At 36.9% G+C, this 22,363-nt stretch overlaps 1 protein-coding gene across 1 annotated transcript in view; it reads left to right on the forward strand.

Annotated features, from left to right (window-relative positions):
• Positions 1 to 22,363, forward strand: part of HHIP (hedgehog interacting protein) — a 74,724-nt gene that overhangs the window by 43,206 nt on the left and 9,155 nt on the right. The window contains exons 5-11 of the mRNA XM_085058159.1: positions 5,932 to 6,083; positions 6,521 to 6,694; positions 7,471 to 7,614; positions 8,499 to 8,620; positions 10,673 to 10,796; positions 11,468 to 11,598; positions 12,199 to 12,280. Coding sequence (XP_084914285.1) covers positions 5,932 to 6,083; positions 6,521 to 6,694; positions 7,471 to 7,614; positions 8,499 to 8,620; positions 10,673 to 10,796; positions 11,468 to 11,598; positions 12,199 to 12,280 — 929 coding nt within the window. The remainder of the gene's footprint in view (positions 1 to 5,931; positions 6,084 to 6,520; positions 6,695 to 7,470; positions 7,615 to 8,498; positions 8,621 to 10,672; positions 10,797 to 11,467; positions 11,599 to 12,198; positions 12,281 to 22,363) is intronic.

The raw sequence follows: 22,363 nt of genomic DNA on the forward strand, positions 1-22,363 counted from the left end.
TGAGTTGCTGGTGGAATATAAAGCTTCCTTGAAAATAAATCCAGCTGGGGACAGAGGTGGAATCACCACCTGTGTTCCCAGAGGATAAATGCTGCTTACAGCTCAAGAGGCCTCTGTGGTGCAGGAAAGTGTGTAATTCACACCTTCCTGAGCCAGCTTTACTGAATGCAATAATCATCTGGTCTTTATTTGAATCTCCCTCTTCCGGGACTGATTTCCACTGTCTTCTGTTATTCCAATTCTCCTAAAGCAGTGCAGTACATAAAGTTTCTCAGTCCAGATGCAGACCTCACATGGGCTCATGGCCACCTCCTTGCAAGCACACTCACAGCCATATGTCACTCTGCCCAAAACCTCTCAATTATTGGCTGGCTCTGGGCAGTCTCAAAGCTTTCAGCTGCTCCGAACCAATAATTGGGAGAGTTGCGAAAGCAGGATTCCTGTTGTACCAGAAGAGTGTGAAGGAGGCAAGCTGTGGGTTTGTGTTGGGTTGGCATCTGCATTTATAAGTTTCATGTACTTTCTTTAGGAGGACGGGAAGAAAGAATTGTATTATCAGGGGACGAGGATTGTCATTTGGATTAAACTAAAGACTTGCCCAGCAGAACAGCAAAATCTGGAGTTGAGGAATTAAAAAAATAAGTGCAGAGGACTAGGACTAGAAGTGAAAGGTCCTGCATTTAGTGACTGGTATCTTCAAAGGACTGTGAAGGTAAGGAAAAGAAAAAAATGATCCCCCCCATGTCAAAATTTTGTCTTTGCTGCAACAGAAATAAGAAGGAAAAAAGAATTAGGCTTTAAGTTCTAGTTCTGTCAAACATCAGAACAGAAAACTCTGTGATGCACTTTGGCCATTTTCAGCTAAATTCTGCCCTCCACCTAACTGAATAAAAAGCTTTTCTAACTTCATTGCCTAAATTCCAAGTCAGAGTATGGCCATTGAAGTATTTTTCATGTATAAATTTAATTATAAAGCATTCTTGTACCTTAAGTTATTTTAAATTTAAGTATTAAAATAATGCATTTGTTGAAATCAGTAAAAAGTAATGCAAATGTTTTGAAAAAATCCTTAGATAACTGCAAAGCCCTTTATAAACAAGGAAAAAAGTGAAGCTCTGCAAAACAAGAGGAAAAAGGAAATGCTTTGGAGATAGGGTCTAGTATGTACACCATACTGAGCCATGACATCAGTGTAATTATTTTCCCCTAAGGTAAATGTCTTATGTTACAAATCCTTCCTTTGCCAGAGGCCTCAGGCCCCACAGATAGCAAAGCACTCGAGTCCTCAGCACCCAAGAGATCTAATAGGAGCTCTACTCTTACAGCCTGCGTGCAGCCGAGACAACTTCTGCTCCTTTCATTCTGTATTTGCTGTCTCCTTCCACCAGCCAGAGGAAATTCCCTCTTGTGGTGCTCAAAATAGGTGGTGCAGCTTGAAGGGCAAGGTTTACCCCTGCAGCAGACCTTGGCAGGCATCTAGTTCTGTTGAAGTTTCTGTCCTGTGCTGGGGCCAAATTTCCACACCATGCTGATTTAGCAAACACTTCCCACTGCGAAGAATACCTGACATTGATCTTCAGCCCTTCTGAATCTCTTTCTGAAGAGTTCAGATGGTGCTGCCTGATAAGAGATTTTGGATGTTCCATGACCCTTTCACCCATGTTTTTTACAAATAAAACTCCTTAAGATCAAACACTTGGTAAGGCATATTGGTTATGCTATTTATCACACAGGAAATAAACTAAATTAAAAGTGATTATATTACTTCAACAACTTACCCAGCATTTGCACTATAAGAACAGATGAAAACAAATTATATTAAGACACTACATTCAAGTATTAAGTCACCATTGAATTTGCATATTTTAAGCACAACCCCTTTTACAAAAGGTTGTTACTCCATTCCATGATGAGAGGAGGTTTGTCCAGACAAAAAAAGCTGTTAAGTATAAATGCCATTATTAAGTATTATATAAATAGTGCATTTCAAGATCAATTTTAAAGAAAAAGTTGAAATATGCTACCTACTTTGTTTACTATTAAGCCACAGAGAGTAATGAAAATAAACGGTCATGTCTGGTTTTGCTTACTAAATGTAATTACTACTGAGGATATGTAATTAAAGGTTATACTTCCAATATGATCTATTTTAAATTAAATAGTTAAAAATACCAGTTAAAGCATTCCTGTATATTTCTCTGTATTTACTATAAATAATAACACATATATTGACATAATTAAATGGCAGCATGTCTTAAAAATAAGTGCAGCATATGTTTCGGCATTATAGAAAAAGTATAATACCTTAATAATATAATAAAACTTCTGTCTATAATATCAGAGATATACCAGAGTACATTTGAAAGCACACAAATTGGAAGCAGAGCTCACTTCTAAGGAGTGGTTACATGCAAATAGCACCATTCTATAAAAATCCAGTATTCACATGCTTCACATCCAGTGTTCCCATGCAAGTTACTTCTCTTAGTGTAAGTCAAAAATACAAAGTGGATCACATTGTGCACTTGTTTAATGGTTTTACAAGTGTAGTGATATCATAACAGAAATTACAATGCAAAAAGAAATATCCAAAATGTACTTCAGCTGAGATCACTAACTGGTGCCATATACTTTTAGAACGGACATAATATAGAAAAACAGCCATTTCAAAATGAAAAACATAGAAACACTCGGTTTTAACGTTTGCTTGACTTTGTACTAACTTTATAGGATTCTGATTAAATTATTTTCATGGTTGTGGTCTTAAACTAGACTAAACTGGGTTTTAAAGGGCCTTTCACAGAACTCCTTAGCTGAAACTTATAATCTGGCCCAAGGAAATGAGTTTTTTAAAGAGTGTAGTATTGATGCCATTGCCACAAACAGGAGAGAGAAGAGCACAGGCAGACATCGAAAGCAGGAGCTGCCAGATTTAGTTACGACACAAATTTCACATTGGCCCCAGTCCACAGTATGTTTAAGTAATTAATACTTATTTCAGCCAACCATCATTCTTTGTCTTCAACAGACATCCCAATGGAATACAAAGATTTGTCTCATTCTTCTTGCCCTTCCTTATACAACTGACAAACATTAATGGTTATTCCATCAAACAGTGCAGTGCAGAATCTCATACAAGCTGCTATGTCATCTACAGCTTGTTGGTGCTGGTTTCATCGAAAGAGAAACTTTAAAAGAAAAGGATGTCAATAATTTATTAAGCTGCCAAGAAATAGACAGATATTTGACACATGGTGTCCCCAGAAAAGACTGTAAGACCTGGCATGCTGGTTTCATGTCAAAAGTCCATTAAAAAAAAATAAAAGTGAGAAATATTCTATATGGAAAGCCTGGAATTTTGTACATAATTATTCAGTTTGATAGTACTAAAATGACTACTCCTAAGGGATTTTGCTGGATATCTCACCATTTACCATAGAGCATATGAGACAACACTACAGAAAACTATATACTTTCTGGCACATAGAGGACATTTCAAAAGCTATGGAAGTTGTGGCAGTGATTTGATTGGAAATATGATAAAGCTGAAAATAAAAATTAACAATTATTTTTCAAAACCAGGAAAATTAAATATGGAAAAACTCATCTGGATTTCTAGTTGAACAGAAGCCAACTAATGGCTTGATGCTGCACTGATTTCAGTATCTTGGAGGGATATTCACAAAGTTTTTATTAACTGCATGAGTAAACAGACTTTTCAGAACAAAATGTGTCTGATTTTGAAAAACAGCAGTGTGACTTTTCAAGAAGTAATAGAAACAATGTACAAACAAAGTAATATATTGCAGTCTGACAGAATCATGCAAGACAGCAGTCAGTAAAAGTCATGGCTTGATCCTGTGAATACAACTTGCCATAGTTACTACTTTGCAGGTCCTGTTTCATCCATTTTTTGAAATTCTTGCTTCATGTGTACTTCATTAAAAGCTCTTAATTTAATTTTCACCTGTTTACGCTTTCAACAACTTCACTTTCACACTGAGACAGCTGCCATGGAATCAATCACTAAATAAAATCTTCAGCTCAGTAACAAAAAGATCTTTTCTTACTAATACTTTCAATAACTCACCTTGCATGGCAGACCTAGTGTGACTCATTGACATTCCTGGGCCCTTAAATGAGTTGAACTCATCTCTCAGGAGAAGAAATAGGACTGTCTTTGTCTGGGCACAACAGATAGAATCATTCATCAGGAATCTTTGAAATATGCCTTCCAGTTCCCAAAGCAACTGATTTGCCTCCCTTTGCTTCAGACTTTATCAGAGCAACTTGGTCAAAACTCTTAGAAACTCAAACAATAATATCTACAATCAGTTCAGACTCAGCTGCAGAATTATTTTTGGCTCATAAGGGAGAAAGAGCTGGATTGCCAGTCCCTTCATCCATGATGACTGCAACTGATTTGGCAGCTTTAACTAGACTTTCAAAACTAACCTCTCTGATAACCCCTTGAAACTAAATTTTTCTAGCAAACAAACTAGCAAATTTTGTCTGCCTCTAAATTAGCAGGGTCCAGATTTCATTGTACAATTCTGTTTGTATGGAAATCTCTTGACCTATTTACATCTCCATTTCTGACTCAGGTTTCTCTTTGGTGGTTGTGATTAAAAAGGAAGTACAGCAATCATGTTGAATTAAAATAAATTAAAGCTGTGCACTTTCCCAATTAGGCCCTTTGTGGGATGACTTTCAACAGGAAGACAGGCCCATCCATCACTCTGAAGTGCACTCACATTTTAAAAGCTTCATTCTCTCTTATAATTTAAAATTTCATAATTAGCTATCATGGGTGTGGTTAGAGTTGCAAAACATTGTCTCCTTACGGGTGCAGAGCTGGAGCACTTGAATCTACAACAGAGTCACTAGTTCTAGTTTTGAAGGGCTGGCAAGCCCTGAGTTAAACTCCAAAACAACTATCACCTTGTGAATAATCCCATATATGAATTGAGTTTGAATTGTTAACTATGTGCTGTGTTTATTTCTGTGCCTCAGCTTCGCTCCCTGTATTGCCTCAAGAGCAACAAATGAACCTAAGTTTTACTCTTCATTTATACAAATATAGTTTTAGGCATGGTAATAGTACATACAGTTTTAGAAGCTTTCTAGGAGCCAAAAAGAAAATTGCCTTCTATTTAAGTTCACAGGGTATTTGCATTGTCACAGTACATTACATGGATTGGATGCTTAACATATAACTGCACTAATCTTCATGGCAAACATAAAAACAAAAGAAAGTTGTTCTGAGATTTTTTTCTATTTTTATTTTAAAAAATAACAAAAAACCTTTCCAGTGAGGGACCACATGTAAAACTATGGTTTCTCTGCACACAGACCAAGGCTGCTTATTACCTACAGTACACTAGCTATGATGAACAGACCACCATAGTTGTGACAACTGATGTTGCTGCCTCCAGGGTAAAACAAAGGTTTACATATTACACAAGCAATTTAACTGTTTTCTAAACATATTGCCAAGACAGTGGGAGTTGGCAGCCAGCACTATGTTTTAGGTTTTGGATACTTGGATTAGAAGTGACTGCTGATTATAGACCTTTTTATTCGTCTTCTACGAATTACAAGCAACCTAGTAACCCAGCAAAGAATCCTTCACAGCACTTAAACTTGTCTTCATGGCTTCCCGAAGATTACATACACAAATCACTCCACAAAAGTGGCGTAACAGACTTGTGCATAGATAACTACATAAGGCAATTGTCTTGTTCTAACTCTTAAAGACTTCCCCAAAGTGAAATGTTTTATAATCCTTTTTGTGCAGTAGTCAGGAAAGAAATAAGGGTTTGGGCAAAGATTATCCACAAGAAAGAAACTTTTTTTTTTTGGGTTCCAGCTGAAACACAATAAAGAACATAATTAACTTCACAATTCTTTGTGTTTTTCATTTGACTGCAGGGAGGAGATGAAAGAGGACTGTTAAGCCTTGCATTCCATCCCAATTACAAGAAAAATGGAAAGCTGTATGTGTCTTATACCACCAACCAAGAACGGTGGGCTATTGGACCTCATGACCACATCCTTAGGGTCGTAGAGTACACAGTATCCAGGTATCAGTAGAAGTCTAAAATTCACAAACTCTGTATTTCTCAGCAACTTTTGCATTTTAGTATTTCCCATTTCTAAAATGAACATGAGGTTTACAATGTATAAACTTAGGCACCTGCAGAAAAACTATTGCGGATTTTATTTCAAACAATAGTTTTGGAATGACAGTAAGTACACAATTTTTTCTTTTTAAAACTTTTTTTTCCAGTTATTTAGTTGCTTTTTAATTACAATTACTTTCTACTTATTGTGTATAGGCAGCAAAATAATTGTTTGTGAGTGGTAGAAAATTGCAGTTTCTCAGAAATAACTGTTAGGCATTTTTCCATCAAGTTACAAAATTCACATCTCAAAGTATTTGAATGAGTCAAGTATATTTTTAGAAGGAAGAACAATGATAGTGAACTGTGAAAACTGTGTTCATATCTTTAACTTGCAGGAAAAATCCACACCAAGTTGACATGAGGACAGCAAGAGTGTTTTTAGAAGTGGCAGAACTACATCGAAAACATCTAGGAGGACAGCTGCTGTTTGGCCCAGATGGTTTCCTATACATTTTTCTTGGAGATGGCATGATCACTCTAGATGACATGGAGGAGATGGATGGTTTAAGGTACAAAAACTGCCAGTGGATAGGTTTCTGTTATTGTGCTCAAAGGCCTGTGTGGCTCAACAGAACTGCAGGTGCTCCCGCAAGTTATAAGTATTTTCTAAGTATAAGGATATACTTAAAACCCAGACCAGAGGGCAATTGTCATAGTTGGTTTTAAATTAATGTAAAACAAGGGGTGACTGAAATGGATCAATGATGAAGAAAGATAGAAAAGATTTTTTAGTTACTCCTGTTTCATATAAAAAGAAAGTTCTGAATCCTTACAAAAAAGTATGAACATATCTATTAAAAAAATACCTTTTTTTTTGCACTTGCTTTCTATATAATTAGTCTTTGGATTGTCCTGGGACTAGAAATTGTTGTAATTCAAGAGTAGGATTGAAAGTGTGTGCAAAAAGCATTATGCAATTACTAATTGATAATAACCATAGTTGCTTTAGATGACATCCAGTATGAAAGAGTTAACAGCCTTATATTTGAAGCAATAAATAATTTTGATGTTTGGAAAGTGGTTCTTATGATCAGGTTGCTTCCCAACAACACAGTCAGAGGCATTTTAGTCTGCACATACCAAGGCAACATAATGGCCAAACTGAATCTTTGATAGGTTCTGCTACTCTTCTTTGGACTGGCATCTACCATGAAATCAATCTATATGTGATTAATCAGTGAAGTGGGTCGTTCATTTTGCAGGTTCACTCTAGTATTATATGGATTAAATCTACCCAGTAAAATACTTCTGAAAACCCAATTATTTTACCCTCCAACTCTCTCAGTGATTTTACAGGTTCTGTATTGCGCCTCGACGTCAATACTGACCTGTGCAATGTCCCTTATTCCATCCCACGGAGCAACCCACACTTTAACAGCACAAACCAGCCTCCTGAGATTTTTGCACATGGACTCCACAATCCAGGCCGGTAAGTAAGTTTCAATTAGACTGAAATTACTCTGGAGCAAACTCTGTTTTCAACCAGAAATTTTTTTATACAGTCAGGCAGCAATATTTCAATAATAAAGGCACTCATGAACTTTTTGAATCTTCCACTCCTCCACCTCCACACATATGTCACAGTTAGAAACAAATGTACGTTGGCAAAGGGGAAAGAGAAGAGCATGCACAACTACTACAAGTCAAGACCAAAATGACAGAAAGAAAGTAGAGGATTTTTAGTTTTAATGAATAATAAAATCACTACCTTTGTGAAAGTAAAGAGCTTAAAGCAGAGAGCTGGTAAAGTACAGCTGAGATGGGAATCTTGACTGGGAAAAAAAGGCACGTGGGAAACAAATGAGAACATCTGGTGATATCTAAACAATAGCAAGGAGGAGAACAATGCTTTAACTAAACAACACATAATTCAGCAAATTAGGTGGGTGGTAGTACTGAAGTGACATTTAAAGTCACTTTGAAAAAAATCAGAAAGTCAAGTTGTTCAGATAAGGAGTTGATTCTTGGACTTTTTTACAGTCCACAATTCCTACACCATATAAGTTCATTTAGCTTGGCTAAGGCACTATTCTTTTCAGGTGCTATAGTGCATATTATGTTTTATCACTAGGGAAAAATGGTTTTATTTCACATTACTTAAAAATGGTGTAGGAATGGGACAGTTGCATTATCTCTTGTGTATAAATCTAACATATTTCTCAGGTATTTTGGCTCAGGATGAAATAGGTCCCTCAAATGAGCAGGCCCCACAAAGAAACAATAATACTTTAAAATGCAGTGCTTCATATTGATAATTATACATTATGAACTCACCTTTCTCATGGATTTTCTTTTTCTGTTGTTGTTTTACAGGTGTGCTGTGGACCGGCACCCAACAGATGTAAACATCAATTTAACTATACTTTGTTCAGATTCTAATGGAAAGAACCGATCTTCAGCAAGAATCTTACAAATAATAAAGGGTAAAGACTATGGTAAGTTCTATCCAGGGTAAAGCTGCTGGCAACAGTCAATTTCTATGTCCATGGAATAGTAAATATAAAGAGGAAGAAAATACATAAAGGACTGTATAGCCATGATAGAAAACTTACAGCATAGATAGGATAGATAACATATCAGAGATAGACGTGAAAAGTTCTGTCTTTTCAAGAGAAAACTTCAATGTACGAGCAAATAAAAGATGCAGGACAAAACAAAATTGAAATGAGTCAACTTTTTCTTGTTGGTGTAGAATATCATGTAAATAAGATTTAACAAATTTGACAGTTGCCAGTCTGTCAAAGACCTCACTGCTGCTGCATATTTTGGCTCATAAAGAGAGTATTTCGGAATATCAGGAAATGATGAAAATGTATTCTTAGTCTTTCACAAATAACCTTTTAAGACAGAGAATGGAAATCTCATGTAATGTGCCTCTTATAATGGAAAAAGTGAGATAGACAACAACAGACCACAACCAAACAGGGAAATGACTGTGCTCTGTTTAAATGTTACTAAAAATAAAAAACTTAGAAAAAGGCACTATGCTACTACTTCATAATAAATGACTAGTTTAGATTAGATTACAAAAAGATAAATATATTCAATTAGGACTTTAAAATATTAAAGTGCTTCATGTTCTCTCTGCATCAGTATGATTGTCAGCTGCAATTTCAGTTTGATGTTTAACTCTGATACTCATCAACATAGTTTGCTAGTTCAGGCAAGCCAGGTGACACTTCCTCTGAGTTACCACCTGCCTTGACTGCCCATTTAGCAGCTTGTAAATTCCTGATACTAGCATGTGATAAATGCCAGCAGTGTGTAAAGACAGTGAGAACCGGTGTGTCTCTTGAAATGTAGCATTTTCCTTTCTAATTCACATCTCTAGGTTCTCCCACCTGTACTTTCCTTAAAAGCAAAGCATCTGTGCTGGCTGGTACAACAATACACAATAGCATAATGCAATTGTACTGCTTCAGTTATTGCATGTATTTTCTGTGTCCATTTTATAAAAGCCAAACCAAAGAATAATATTTGGTTAACCACGGCTCCAATGGAATTTTGACTGCATCCTTATTGCAGAGTAAACTAAGCAATATTGTGTCTATCCAGAGCAGCTTGCCAATATTAATACTAGGCTGTGGGTCAATGGCTTCAATAAAAAGAGTTCGTCATCCTTTTCTCCCCCATAAAATTTCAGCTCTTACTCATGTAGAATGATCTGGGAAATGCATTTATCAAAGACTTGCAGATAACCCTTTGACTTAAAAAAAAATCTGCTATTGAAAAGGGTCTGTTTGGTATGGATTTTATTTAAAGTTATGCAGCTAGCATATCAAATGGAGCCTGCTTTTACCCTAAGCAGCATTTGATTGCATGAATAGGAACATGTACACTGAAACCTTGAAGAATTCTTTGATAGTACTAAATTCTGTGGTTTTGTGAAATAAAAAAGGAGAAAAAAAGTACAGGAATTGCAACTACTACAGCAGCATAAAATAAATTACCATGAGAAGCTACAGCCAGTGACAGTAGTGTTTTATGGGATATAACACACATACCATATTTAAAACTGTGATTTTAAGTTTCTCAAACTATTGAAAGGCTTTCAAAACAAGTTCTACTGAAAATCACAGGAATTTCTGCTTTAAGATACTGGACTCTACAGAGAATGGGGGTTATTTTATTCCTGGAGTTCAGGAGATCCATTCTGCAGACTGTATTGACATGTAGAAATTAATAGCAGTAACAACATTGCTTTCAATGGAAGTCCAACCTAATCCTTATGTAGTTTTATTCTTCCAGCTTGTGCACATGGAAGAAAGCAATTACAGCCCCTCCTACTGAAATCTCTAATGGACTGCTTCACAAACAGACTTTGTTGTAATTTTCTGATTTTTTTGGTCTCATTTCTGGCGACCCATCTTGAATCGTGAGGAATCTTTAAATGGAATTAATCTCTTTTCCTGAAGCAGTAACATTTTCATAAATGTGCATCAATATGAAAATGCATGTGATCTAATGCTACGGTAGTTCCTTTTTAGAGAGTGAGCCTTCACTTCTAGAATTCAAGCCATTCAGCAGTGGATCCCTGGTTGGTGGGTTTGTCTATCGAGGCTGCCAGTCGGAGAGACTCTATGGAAGTTACGTGTTTGGAGACCGCAATGGGTAGGTTTTGTACAACTCACCCTTGAACCAAAATGCATGTAAAGTGTATTTAGTCACTCAGCTGCCTGTATAAAGCAACACCAACAGTCTTGTATATTGTGTCACTTTGCCAGTTTAGCAGTGTGGTAATGCAGATTAGATTCTAGATTTGGTCATAAAATAGCACAGCATTCTAATGAATGGTGACATACAGAACATACCTAATCCTTGGGAAAAAGTACAAAGAGACTCTTATCATGGTGCTCCTAAGATTTTAGTTCTACATATGCTTACATGCATCTTTTACATTGTGGTGGGAATAGATGTTAATTATGGTACTCTTTTCCAAAAGCACTGGTAAGATGTTGAAAAATTGCAGTGTTTTATGGAAACATCACTGATGGAGCAACATGACTGTTTCTTTATTGAATAGGCACAGTTTTCCCATGCCAAATAGCTGAATATTCACAAATGGTTGTATAGTATAGCTTGAACCTAATTTTGCAGTGTTTGAATGACTGGATGGCTTTTAAAAATCTGGAAAATAATGAGCAGGAAATCGTAAGACAATGAACTGCAAGGATGTATCTATGAAGCTACTTGCAGCAAGTGTTTACTAATTAATCTGGACAATGAAAACTCTCTGTTCAAAATGTAATATAACAATTTGTCTTATGTGTTTTTGAATATAGAAATTTTTTAACGCTGCAACAGAGTCCTGCAACCAAACAGTGGCAAGAGAAACCCCTCTGTCTTGGCAACACTGGCTCATGTAGAGGTTTCTTTTCAGGCCCTGTCTTGGGATTTGGAGAAGATGAATTAGGTAAATACTAAAAGAACTTTTCTTAAATCAGAAGGCTTATCAGTAATTTCCACTGAAGTATTAATAATCATAGCAGATGTTTAAAAAGAAGGCTATCTGTCCCTTGCCAAAGCTGTCTACACTGCTCTCAGCTACACCTCAGCAGCCTTGCTGGAAGAACTGAGAAGAGAATGTGTTGTTGGAAGGGGCAGAGGTCCTTACTGTGTCTCACATGCTGTGAACCTTGTCACTCACTATGACACAATGTATAATATACTTGCTTTTATTCCCAACATTACAGAATTAAGGGGCAAAGATATTGCATGAGCAGACTGATCCCCCTCTTCTCCCTTCCTCACAATTTTTTAACCAATTCTATACTACATGGAAGAAAATTTCATTATAAATTCCATGATAGAATATTTTCACATTTTACCATCAATTTGGGGAAAAAGTTTATATAAATTTTCAAATAGCAATGACTCTCTTGTATATTTCAGCAAGGAGTGCTTTTTCTGAAGATTTAAAATCTCATTTGGCAAATACAACCAGATCTCAAAAGTCATGTATTTGACAGCTTAGGAAAGGAAAACTAATTTATTGCACTGTTTTCCCTTACAGGTGAAATTTACATATTATCAAGCAGTAAAAGTATGACACAGCCTCACAGTGGAAAACTCTACAAGATTGTTGACCCTAAAAGGTGAGCACTGCATTTCCCTTTAGCATCAGCCTTTCCTTCAATGGGTTAAAAACCAGAAGGTAACTGCAGTTCTCTTTGTGTGGCTGAATTATGCAATCCTGATAATCAATAAAAAAGACAATTCTCAATGCAGGGGTCTCCCTAAAAGCAAATGTTCCAGCAGCAGCAAGCAGAATAGATTCACTGTCTCAGGGGAAGTGAATATCAGAACATCAGAGGGGTAACCAACACTAACTTCTGAAAAGTTTTATGCTTTGACATTATGCTAAAAATTGCCCACTTTCCCACCTAGATGCATATTCTCAGCATGTTTTCATAGAGATGTAGACCCACTTAATGTGGAACCACATGGACCAGTCCAGGTAAGAGAAGCTGCTGGTAGTCCTGAAGCCAAATGACTCATAAGTAGCAGAGAAGTTGCACAGCATCAGTGGAAGGCAGATGCTGGAATTCTCCCCAGTGCTGCTGCTTTCACATGCCACTGGGGTGGGACAGTCCACAACAGGAGCTGGCTACAAAGATTAGCACTGTGTGACAATACCTGCTCTGTATACTGAAAAGCAACTACAGAAAATAATTTGGCAGTCCTAGCTATTGTCAGTTTTGCCATAAGTAAGCCCTAAGGGACTAGTCCAGTCTTTCCCAAACATCTCTTCTGTTGTACACATGAAATGATCAATGGAGAATAATAGAGAGGACTCACTCAGTCCTCAGCAGGTGTAAGTTGTCCCTGCTTACTAGTATTCAACATCCTTCCATACCCCTGCATTTACCTGTCTCTCCCAGGGCAGGTTGGGAGCACCAAGGAGAGAAATCCTCTGTCCTTGGACTCTGTGCCAGAAACACACAGAATTCTTTAACAGTTCTTAAAAAACTGCTTCCAAAGGGCTTATAAATCCCACTCAAGTGGTTTATAAGACATGGAATTAATAGGATTTGTCTAATTATTTAGACTAATTTACCAGTTGTAAAATGAGGATAATGAAAATAATGAAACCAATGTTCCTCAAGACGTGATCTTTGCAGAGCAGCTGGACCTATGAAAATATTAAGGAATCTGGAATGATTGCAAAAAGCCACTTGCCAACATGACCCAGGGGCCCCAGCAGCAGTAGGTGCTGATGACTAGCAGATACTCACTTTAGCTGAGGGAATACCATTTTCTTCATGATGGATCTTGCTGCTCTATCAGACCGAGTTCTGGCATGTAAAAGTAGCACATCCATCCTGCAAAAGTATCAGAAATCAGCACTAAATGAAACAGCCAACAGAAATGAAGTTTGTTGTATAATTGCTTTGGCCCCATTATACTCTGCAAAAGCAGCTGCCTATTTGTTCAGCATCTACTTCAGCATGTTCCTCCAAGAGTATCAGATACAGCTAGACTTCCATTTTTGGCTTTGCTGTAAAGAGAGGAATTTATTTTCTTGTCAGACTTAAATTCTAAACATTGTTACTGGGATAACAAGTGAATACAACAAGAAAGTAATAAAATTAGATGCATGGTGTACTCTAAGTTACAGTAGAGTTTCAGTGTTTTATAATTGTACTATCCCAAAACTATAGCAAATAATTTGGAAGCAGATGTTACTGCAGGTTAGTGCACTCTGTCAGTCAAGGTTATTATGTATGTTTTATTTATGCTTTCTGGTATTGAAAACATTTTTTCAGAACAAAACTTGCCATTCTTCCTGGGATTGTTTAGTCTGTTGGTGTATGGTTTTAAGTGAATTTTACACCCTAAATCCACTATTAGTATCTAATTACATGGGGCTGCCTTGTTTGACCTCAGCTTTTTGTTCTTGTTACCTCTTCCAGTAGGGTGGTCTTCAGCTGACATACCTGAAAGGCCAGACCTCCCATTGCACTCATGGTTAGCTGTTTTCATGTATGGAAAAGGGTCAAGACTGTGTTTGGTTACTGGTGAAAGTAACCAGAAAACTATAAAATACTTTCGTAAATTGGCACACAGTTGAGATTAAACAGACTGTGGTAAAGGCATATCATTTTTGGTAACACTTCTTAGAAACATGGGATGATTTTCATTCAGGCAAAGTTTTGAGTTTTGTTTTTCAGTCTCACACCATTGCATCTTTTAGGGATAAGATAATGAGTTACTTCCACAAAAGAGCATTGCAGCTCTATTTGCCATTCCATGCTAAGTTCATATCACCCATGTAAACAACTTAGAATGCCATGGCTTTGGCAAATGTTCATATGAAATGTTAGTAACAAAATATTGTTTTTTACAAGATAATATTTTTTCATATTAATATTTTGTTGCTTATGGTTGTGCACCATACCAATACAACAAAGATACACACAAACCCTACCACATTAAACTTTCTAGAACACAAAGTAAAGATGATACAGGTGGACTATGAGAAGCAGGTAAAAATAAAATCATCAAACTATTGATTTGTCATGTCTTAGAAATTCATTACTTATTAAAAAACCCCTGTGAGAGGTGGCCCCTGGCAGATTTGTTGATTTGCAAAGAGAACCTTCCACGCCTGGGGCAGTGTAAAAGAACAAACTTTTCATTCCTTGCAGTAACCCTTTGCTGGAAATTAATAATTCCACACAAATCCAACCTTCTTCTGTTAGTGGTCATTTGTAACCTGCTGCAAGCTTACAAAATTATTCTTTTATTTTGAAAAATAAACATTACATGAAGGTGCAGGATTTGATTTCTTTTGATCTTTTTAGAACCACAGAAACATTAAGGTTGGAAAAGGCCTCCAAGATCATCAAGCCCATTGACAGATCACCACCATGCCAACTAAACTATATTACTAAGTGCCATGTCCAGTTGTTTCTTGAGCACCTCCAGGGATGGTGACTTCACCATGTACCTGGGCAGCCCATTCCAATGCTTAACAATGCTTTCAGTGAAAAAAATTCTTCCTCATGTCCAACCTGAACCTCCCCTGGCACAGCTTGAGGCCATGTCTCCCTGTCTTGTAGAAAACTACTGTGTAATCAAAGTTGTTCTCAAATGTAACCATGACCCTGATTTTTTTGTCTCAAATGTAGGATTAGACAGAAATCTACTACCTGGATATTGCTACCACTAGGGAAAAAAATCAAATTGAGTGGGCAGGTTAAAACATTAGAAGATCAGAAGATGAGGGTAATCCAGAGAACCCTTTGCATTAGACTTCAATATGCAGCAATGGGAAAGTCACACCCTAAAACAATCCTTCAGATATCATAGAAATGAGGTGTTAAACTGAGATGATATATGACAAATTGATGAACTTGATTGACACAGAGGTTCTGAATCCCACAAATCATGAAAGCAGTTTGAAACACAGAATTCCAGGTACCACAGTAAAACTTTTGTTCAGTTCTTCCAAATACTTCATGTCAATAACTAAATAGACTCCCATCAAAAGCACAGAGTGAAATAATCCTTCTCTTTGTAAAAAGGTTGTTACAATCATACACTGGGGCTTGAGAGCTCATAGATAATGAAGTGATGAAAAAAATCCCAAAGTATGTGAAGTGCTGCAAAATATAGATATACTACCTATTACCAAAAATCCCATAGAGAGAAGAGTACAGCTAATAGCATATTTAGCTTTGAGGATGGAGGAGATGTGGGAAACATTAAAAATTACAAGCACAGAAAACCAACATTGGGCAATTAGTTAAACTGGCAGTTAAGAGAAGAAGTTCTTAAGTTAAAATTGTGTCTCTGAAAAATATATCCATTGTTTGATGATTATCAAAAAACCCATTACCACTACCTTCCAGGGACTGGAACTAGTGAGAAAATGTAGGGAGAAAGACTTACATTTTCCTCAGCTAAAAGGTAGGGTTAGTCAGATATTCTGAAGGTCAGTGCAAGTACTAGCATTTTAGAAATTGTTTTTGTGACCTAAAACCAAAACCTTTTTTAGTTTTCTACTTTCTGTTTCCTAACTTTTCTATTGTGTTTTCTGTTTCTACAAATACATACTAATATCAATCACAAAAGCATTGGTTGATTCAAAAGAAAAAAAAACAATTAAGTAAACAGTGATCTAGAAAATATATAGAGGTCCAAAGATTCCAGTTAGTTGATAACAGAGAAAATAGGAGACAAACCCATTAGAAAAGAAAAAGTAACATTTTTCTAGCATGATGAGAGGAAAAAATCAACTGTGAAAATGAATATTTAAATAAGTAAGATCTGTTGATAGGTCCACACAGTCTGTAATTTAAACATTATCACCCGACCAAGAAGTAAGAAAATAAACTTTGGGTGGTGGGAGAGCAGCCATCAAATGGCTTTGTAAGTCTTCCTTTAGAGTACTTATAATATGATAATATGAGTTTAGTTCTAAGGAAATTACAGGTTAAAGGAAAGATATTCAGAGAAGAGTTCTTGAAATGACAGACAATGCAAAGGTTTTCCATTTAAAAGAAGTTCGGTATCCCATGTGAAGTTTTAAGTGTGAAGCTTTAAGAGTTTGCCACCATCAATACGGTGATTCCAAAGGGAATGAGTAATTGTTTTGACCAGGATGGTTCACTGAAACCAACAGGTGATTTTTATGAAAGAGGGCAGAGCCTGAGTAAGTGTTCCTGCACACAGAAGAAGATTTCCTCTTCCTCTCCTTATAACACCTTATAGATCTGGATTTCAATGTGTTTCGTATCAACAGCCGGAATAGCTGCTTCCCGTTGGATTGAAACTTGAACTTGATTCAAACCATCTCACTCCTCTTTCATGCCCCTCCAGAGTATATAATTCCACTTATCATCCTTTCCATCATCACCTTCTGGGATTTCCGCTGTCGGAGAGCATTTCCAAACAGACTGATTTCAAACACGAAGGGACAATATCTAGGTCATGCCTCATTTTGACGTTGTTCAGGCTCTTTAGAAAACCATTAGTGATTTTATTTTTTGGTATGAGTCAGGAGTGTTTGGTGGTATGACAGAAGAAAAGCATTTATGAAAATGCAGCCCTGTTTGAGAATTTAATTATTATGGAACTGGAAACACACAGTTTTAGAGTAATCTGTATCAAGATATTCAGTTCTGATGGGTTATAGATAAACTCCAAAGCTCCTACTGGAAACTCTCTGTAGAGGCAGCCAATATTGTTGGTGAATGCCCTCACCAGCCCAGGTGGGCCATATGATTTCTTTCTGTTCAGAAAGTTACTATCCCTTAAGTCATTTGAGGGAATGGAAAGCCAGAATTAATGTCTAATTATGTTTAGTTTAGCCGGAGCATGCAAAATTCTTATCTCATTTACCTACCCACATGCAGTTACTATTCCCACAAGAGACACTAAAGAGAAATTAGAGCTTTTTGCGAATACCAGTCTAGAGAGTTTCACTTTACAGAAGTACTTCACAAAAACTCCTTTGTAACCACGATGGAAAAACCTAAGGATTTTTTTCAATCACATCACAGCTCACTGACTGTAAAAGTTTTTGTTTTGGTTTCGGATTTTTTCCCCATTTTTTAAAGTCTTTCTAGCATTGGCTATTAAGGAGTTCTCACTTTTTATCACTTTATAAGGAAAAAAACAGCTCAGTTTATCTTTTGCTTATTTTCTGGAGCCTGCAGGAAGCCTCTGCCATCCTAAAGAAAGTCACACATAATAGAGCAGCTTTAGCCCTGTAAGCCAGTCTTTCCCAATTCATCAGTCAAAGTGTTATGCAAGTGGCCCCCTAAATTGATAAATTCCCACAGTGCCTGTTGACCCAGCTGCCAAGTGCTCATGCAGCAGGTGTTGTTTTCATGACCACCCTGACAGTAATACAAACTGTTTAGCAGTTGCATTGACCTCTTAGCTATTAACATTGATACAGGCTTCACTAGGGACTAGTTTTCAAACATGACAGAATTTCTTAAGACTAGAGGTCATGAACAAGTATACCATATAAGAATAAATTTGATATGCTGCTGAGTTTAAATCTTAAAAGCCGTGAGTTTTTTCCACATTATTCCCATGTAGTAAATCTGGAGACAAGTAATGAGCTTTTGGCATTTCTCCCAGGACTAAAGGTATACCTTTTAATTTTAGAAGCTGTACCTGAAGAGATGCTGTATTTATTCTATGACAAGTAGTAAATTTAGGTTATGACAAGGAGTGAAACAAAATTATTTTTTCTTGACATTTTCCCTTATAAAGGAAAAAACTTCAACAACTAATGCACAAATGTTGGTGATATACTTAAGCATCATTCTAATTCCTAGTATCTTATGTGCAGGTAATTGAAGCATAAAATTCTATATATATTTTATCAGGATTTCTACAACAGAGTCTCTTATTTGAATCTGAGCATACGGGAATTTTGTCTAGCTTTTTTTCTTACTTCAGTGAGGAAGTGGAGATTTTTGATTTTGTGTCAAAAGCCTGGTGGAGGAATTGTTTTCTGTTCAGCACCATTGTTTTACTGCTGAGTTTGGCCCTCCATTTGCATTGATTTATGCACATCTGAGTTACAGACAGCACATATACCAACTAAATCACTCTGTGTGTTTAGTGGAGCTGTGAGAAGAGATGCGCTAAAGAAAGTGTGAAGTCCTGACCAATGCCAGGGTGAGTTTCAATCTGTTAAAATACATTGGACTTTTATATGCCTCTACACTAACAGCAGAGGCTGATTCCTTATATTAGCTATGGTAAGGCAGCAAAAATTATTTTACACATTGTACAGTCAAGAATTCCCAGCTCTGCACACGTCAGCGAAGGGATCCAGCAAGGGCCCCAGCCCCCAGTACAACTTTTCCTCCATGTTCCATACATTTAGAGTTGTTATACAGTTTCATGAAAGCCTGTTTTAACAAGCAAGATATACTGTACTGTACTGTATATATGAACAGCTCTTTAAGATAACTAGAATTGTACAGACCATATAAATAGTCATTATCAGCTACATTTTTGGCTGACTTTCTGCAGACCAAATAGTGCTTACTGTAAGAGTAATCAAGCTGTACCCTTTAGAGTTTTATAGATTGAGGGATACAAGGAAAAAATTCTCTCCAGCCCAGAGTGTGGCTCCATCTATTCCCCTCCATTTTCCATGTCAGGAGACACAGCGAAGCACTGGTTATATAAACAAAATCATAGTCCTGTCTAAGTGTGGGAGAGATCAAGTCCCAACAGTCAGTTTCAGGACTTATGTTATCTTTGTGAGATTCACTTCAACTTGTGCTGAGCCTGAAAATTTCCACCCTTTTCAAGCCCTAAGAATGCAAAGTGTGAGCACTGTGCGGCAGAGACTTTCTCTCAATATGTGTTGGTCCCAGAGCAGCATTTGAATCCTGAGAAAGAAGTGTGGCTTTTCCCAGAGTACAGCTAAGCAAAACCAGCAATTCTCACACACAAGGATTCCACTGCAGCTGCATTTGTATTCCTCTTCTCCTAAGGCACCCTGCCAACCAGAATTTTTTCCATCTTTGTTTCTGCTCCACCCCACCATTAACAAATATTATCCAAGGCTGATGAGTGCAAGTTATTGATTGATGGTAGAATAAAAGGCAAGGTTATATTCACAAGTACCAAGAGAGGTAGAAAATTTTAAATCATAAAAGTGACAAGCCATGCTTGGCTGGATACAAAAAAGTGTGAATTCTGCCTTCCTAATTGCACACAAAAAGAACCATATATTCTAGCACTATCTTAGATAAATACTTCACACCTATTAATAAAATAAAACATTACCATCCCAAATAAAATACCTTTGTGACTTATGAGGTCATTCTTTGCTAAAGATATGCCACTGAAGCTCTTTTCCAAGAGATGCTCCAGGAGCCTGAGGTTATGCTTCCTGCCAATCACAGTACAGTACTTGTGTTTGAGCAAGAAAATGAGAACCCTCCCATTTAAAGTAACTTGAAATAAATAGGCTTTAACAGTGACAGATAAAGAATGTAGCCTCCTCTGCAGATGGCTATACAGAAATAATTTCAAATGCAGATTTTTCTTTTCCCCAGATGTAGGAATTAGAAGCCAGATCTTTTTACTTTAAATCTCAACAAGTCTCCACTGAAAATCATATTATTTTCTAGAACCATTTCCAAAGTAGTATTGCATATGAATATTGCATATAATTTTTTAAGTGTAGGAACTTTCTTAACCAGATCGTATGTAATACACTCATTACTACAGAACTGGAATTCCTTACAGGTCAAAAAAATAATGCATTATATTTAAAAGACAGCTGTGGAAATATGTAAACAGTAAAACTGAAAGGGTTTCAAATATGCTGCACCAAAGGTGTCAAAACATGTTTCAAAGCCCTTAAATAATACAGGACCTTCAGTCTGATTCTCAGAAATGCTTTGGAAATCATGACTTGGTGCTCCACTTAAGAAGCATCTACACATTCTTTCTGTCCTTAACATCTTTGGGGAACCAGTTCTTGTGTGTGGATGTTTAAATAATCATGGTAGTAATTAAGACTGAGCAGAGAAAGTGCTATGCTGAAATAAACCAGTGGGCCTGTACTGTATTACTCTGTTTCAAAGAAAAATGCAAGAAACCCTGTAATGGACCATTAACAAGATGTGTGCCAAAATGAGAGGAGGAAATGTAAGCCCAGTCAGCTAGTGAGGGACTTCAGTGGTATTAGGTATGAGTGCTTATTTTTTAAAAAATTATTTTTACCTTAATATTATTTTGAATGGCCCCATTGTGCAGAGAAATATCTTTTTTAAATCCTAATAGAGCATGGACTTCTGATATCTTTTCATATGTTAGAAGCCATCAGTTCAGCTAGTTAATTTTATTCTCTTCAGCTTAATTTTTTTGCCTTGATGTTTCTTCTGATGTTGAAATGGGAGATAAACAAGAATGCCCAATTTTCCTCCTCTTTTTTTTTTTCTGACACAGTTTGCCACACCTCCATCATATCCATTCTTTCTTAAGCTCCAAAACTATCCTTTTCTCCACACAAGAGCATCAATCTAGGAATTTAATATTTGACAGGGTAATCAGTGCACAAGTGGCTATTCCAGCTATTTGCATATAATTGGGAGTGTAATACTGATGTCAGTATAACAAACAATGTTATTTTCTGTTCTATTCTATCTCAAACTATTTTGTTTTGGTTTGTTTGGATTCCAGCTGGACACTTAGCCAAGTTTTCTCTAAGCTCTCCACAAAACCATTAGACCCTTCATCCTGCACATTTCAAACTTAGTATGAGTAATTGTGTATTTGTCGCTAATTAACTTAATTTTCCATGATGCTCCTATTCAATTACTTGATTAGATCACTGAAATTCTTTTCTAAGCTTATACCTTTGCAATCAAACCCACTGCAGAGACAAAACGAGGTACCTCAACTGGGAACCTGGAGTCTTCTGATGATCCTATCATCCTAACCAAAAAATTCAGAAATACTATCAGTCAGGTGAACTAGAACTTCCCTCGTGCATATATTCCACAGAATCAGCTGATGGTGAATGGCTGAGTTTGGAAAGCACCTCTGGAGGGCACCTGCTCCAACCCCACTGCTCAAGCAGGGACAGCTACTGCTGTTTTCCCAGGACCATGTCCGCACAACTTCTGGGTATCTCCAGTGATGGAGACTCCGCAACTCTCCAGGCAACCTGTGCTAGTGCTTGTTCACTCTCAGAGTGAAAGTTTTTCCTGATATTCAGATGCCTAAGTAAGCATCCAGAATGCACAATCCAAATATCATCCCATGAAAATTCGGAAATAAAAATCTGGCAGTGTAAAACTGAATTTGTAGACACAGGTAATACTTCTGCAAAATGATTACACATGTCATAGTGTGTGACATAAAAGTTGTTCAGGTTACTCTTCCCACCATACAACAGGGAAATCCAGATCAGCTAGAAATGCAAAAAGACACCATCAGATGCTGCAGTAAGCTGGCAGCTTTGTGAAGGTAAACCTTCAGCAGGCTAGTTTTGGCAGGTTCACACTTCAGTAATTCTCAAGGACTATTGTTTAATCTTGTAGAAGATCTCTGAAGGCAGTTAAATGAAATAATAGCCAATTGCACTGTATTTTGCTGTACTCTAACATATCATGTTTATGCTTACTGTTTTTTCTGAGGAAAAAAGAAATTTCACGATTTCTCCCACTGATTATACCATAGCAGAG

Source organism: Lichenostomus cassidix, chromosome 4 (genome assembly GCF_008360975.1).
Source record: "Lichenostomus cassidix isolate B80296 chromosome 4, HeHo_3.0, whole genome shotgun sequence".
NCBI lineage: Eukaryota > Metazoa > Chordata > Aves > Passeriformes > Meliphagidae > Lichenostomus > Lichenostomus cassidix.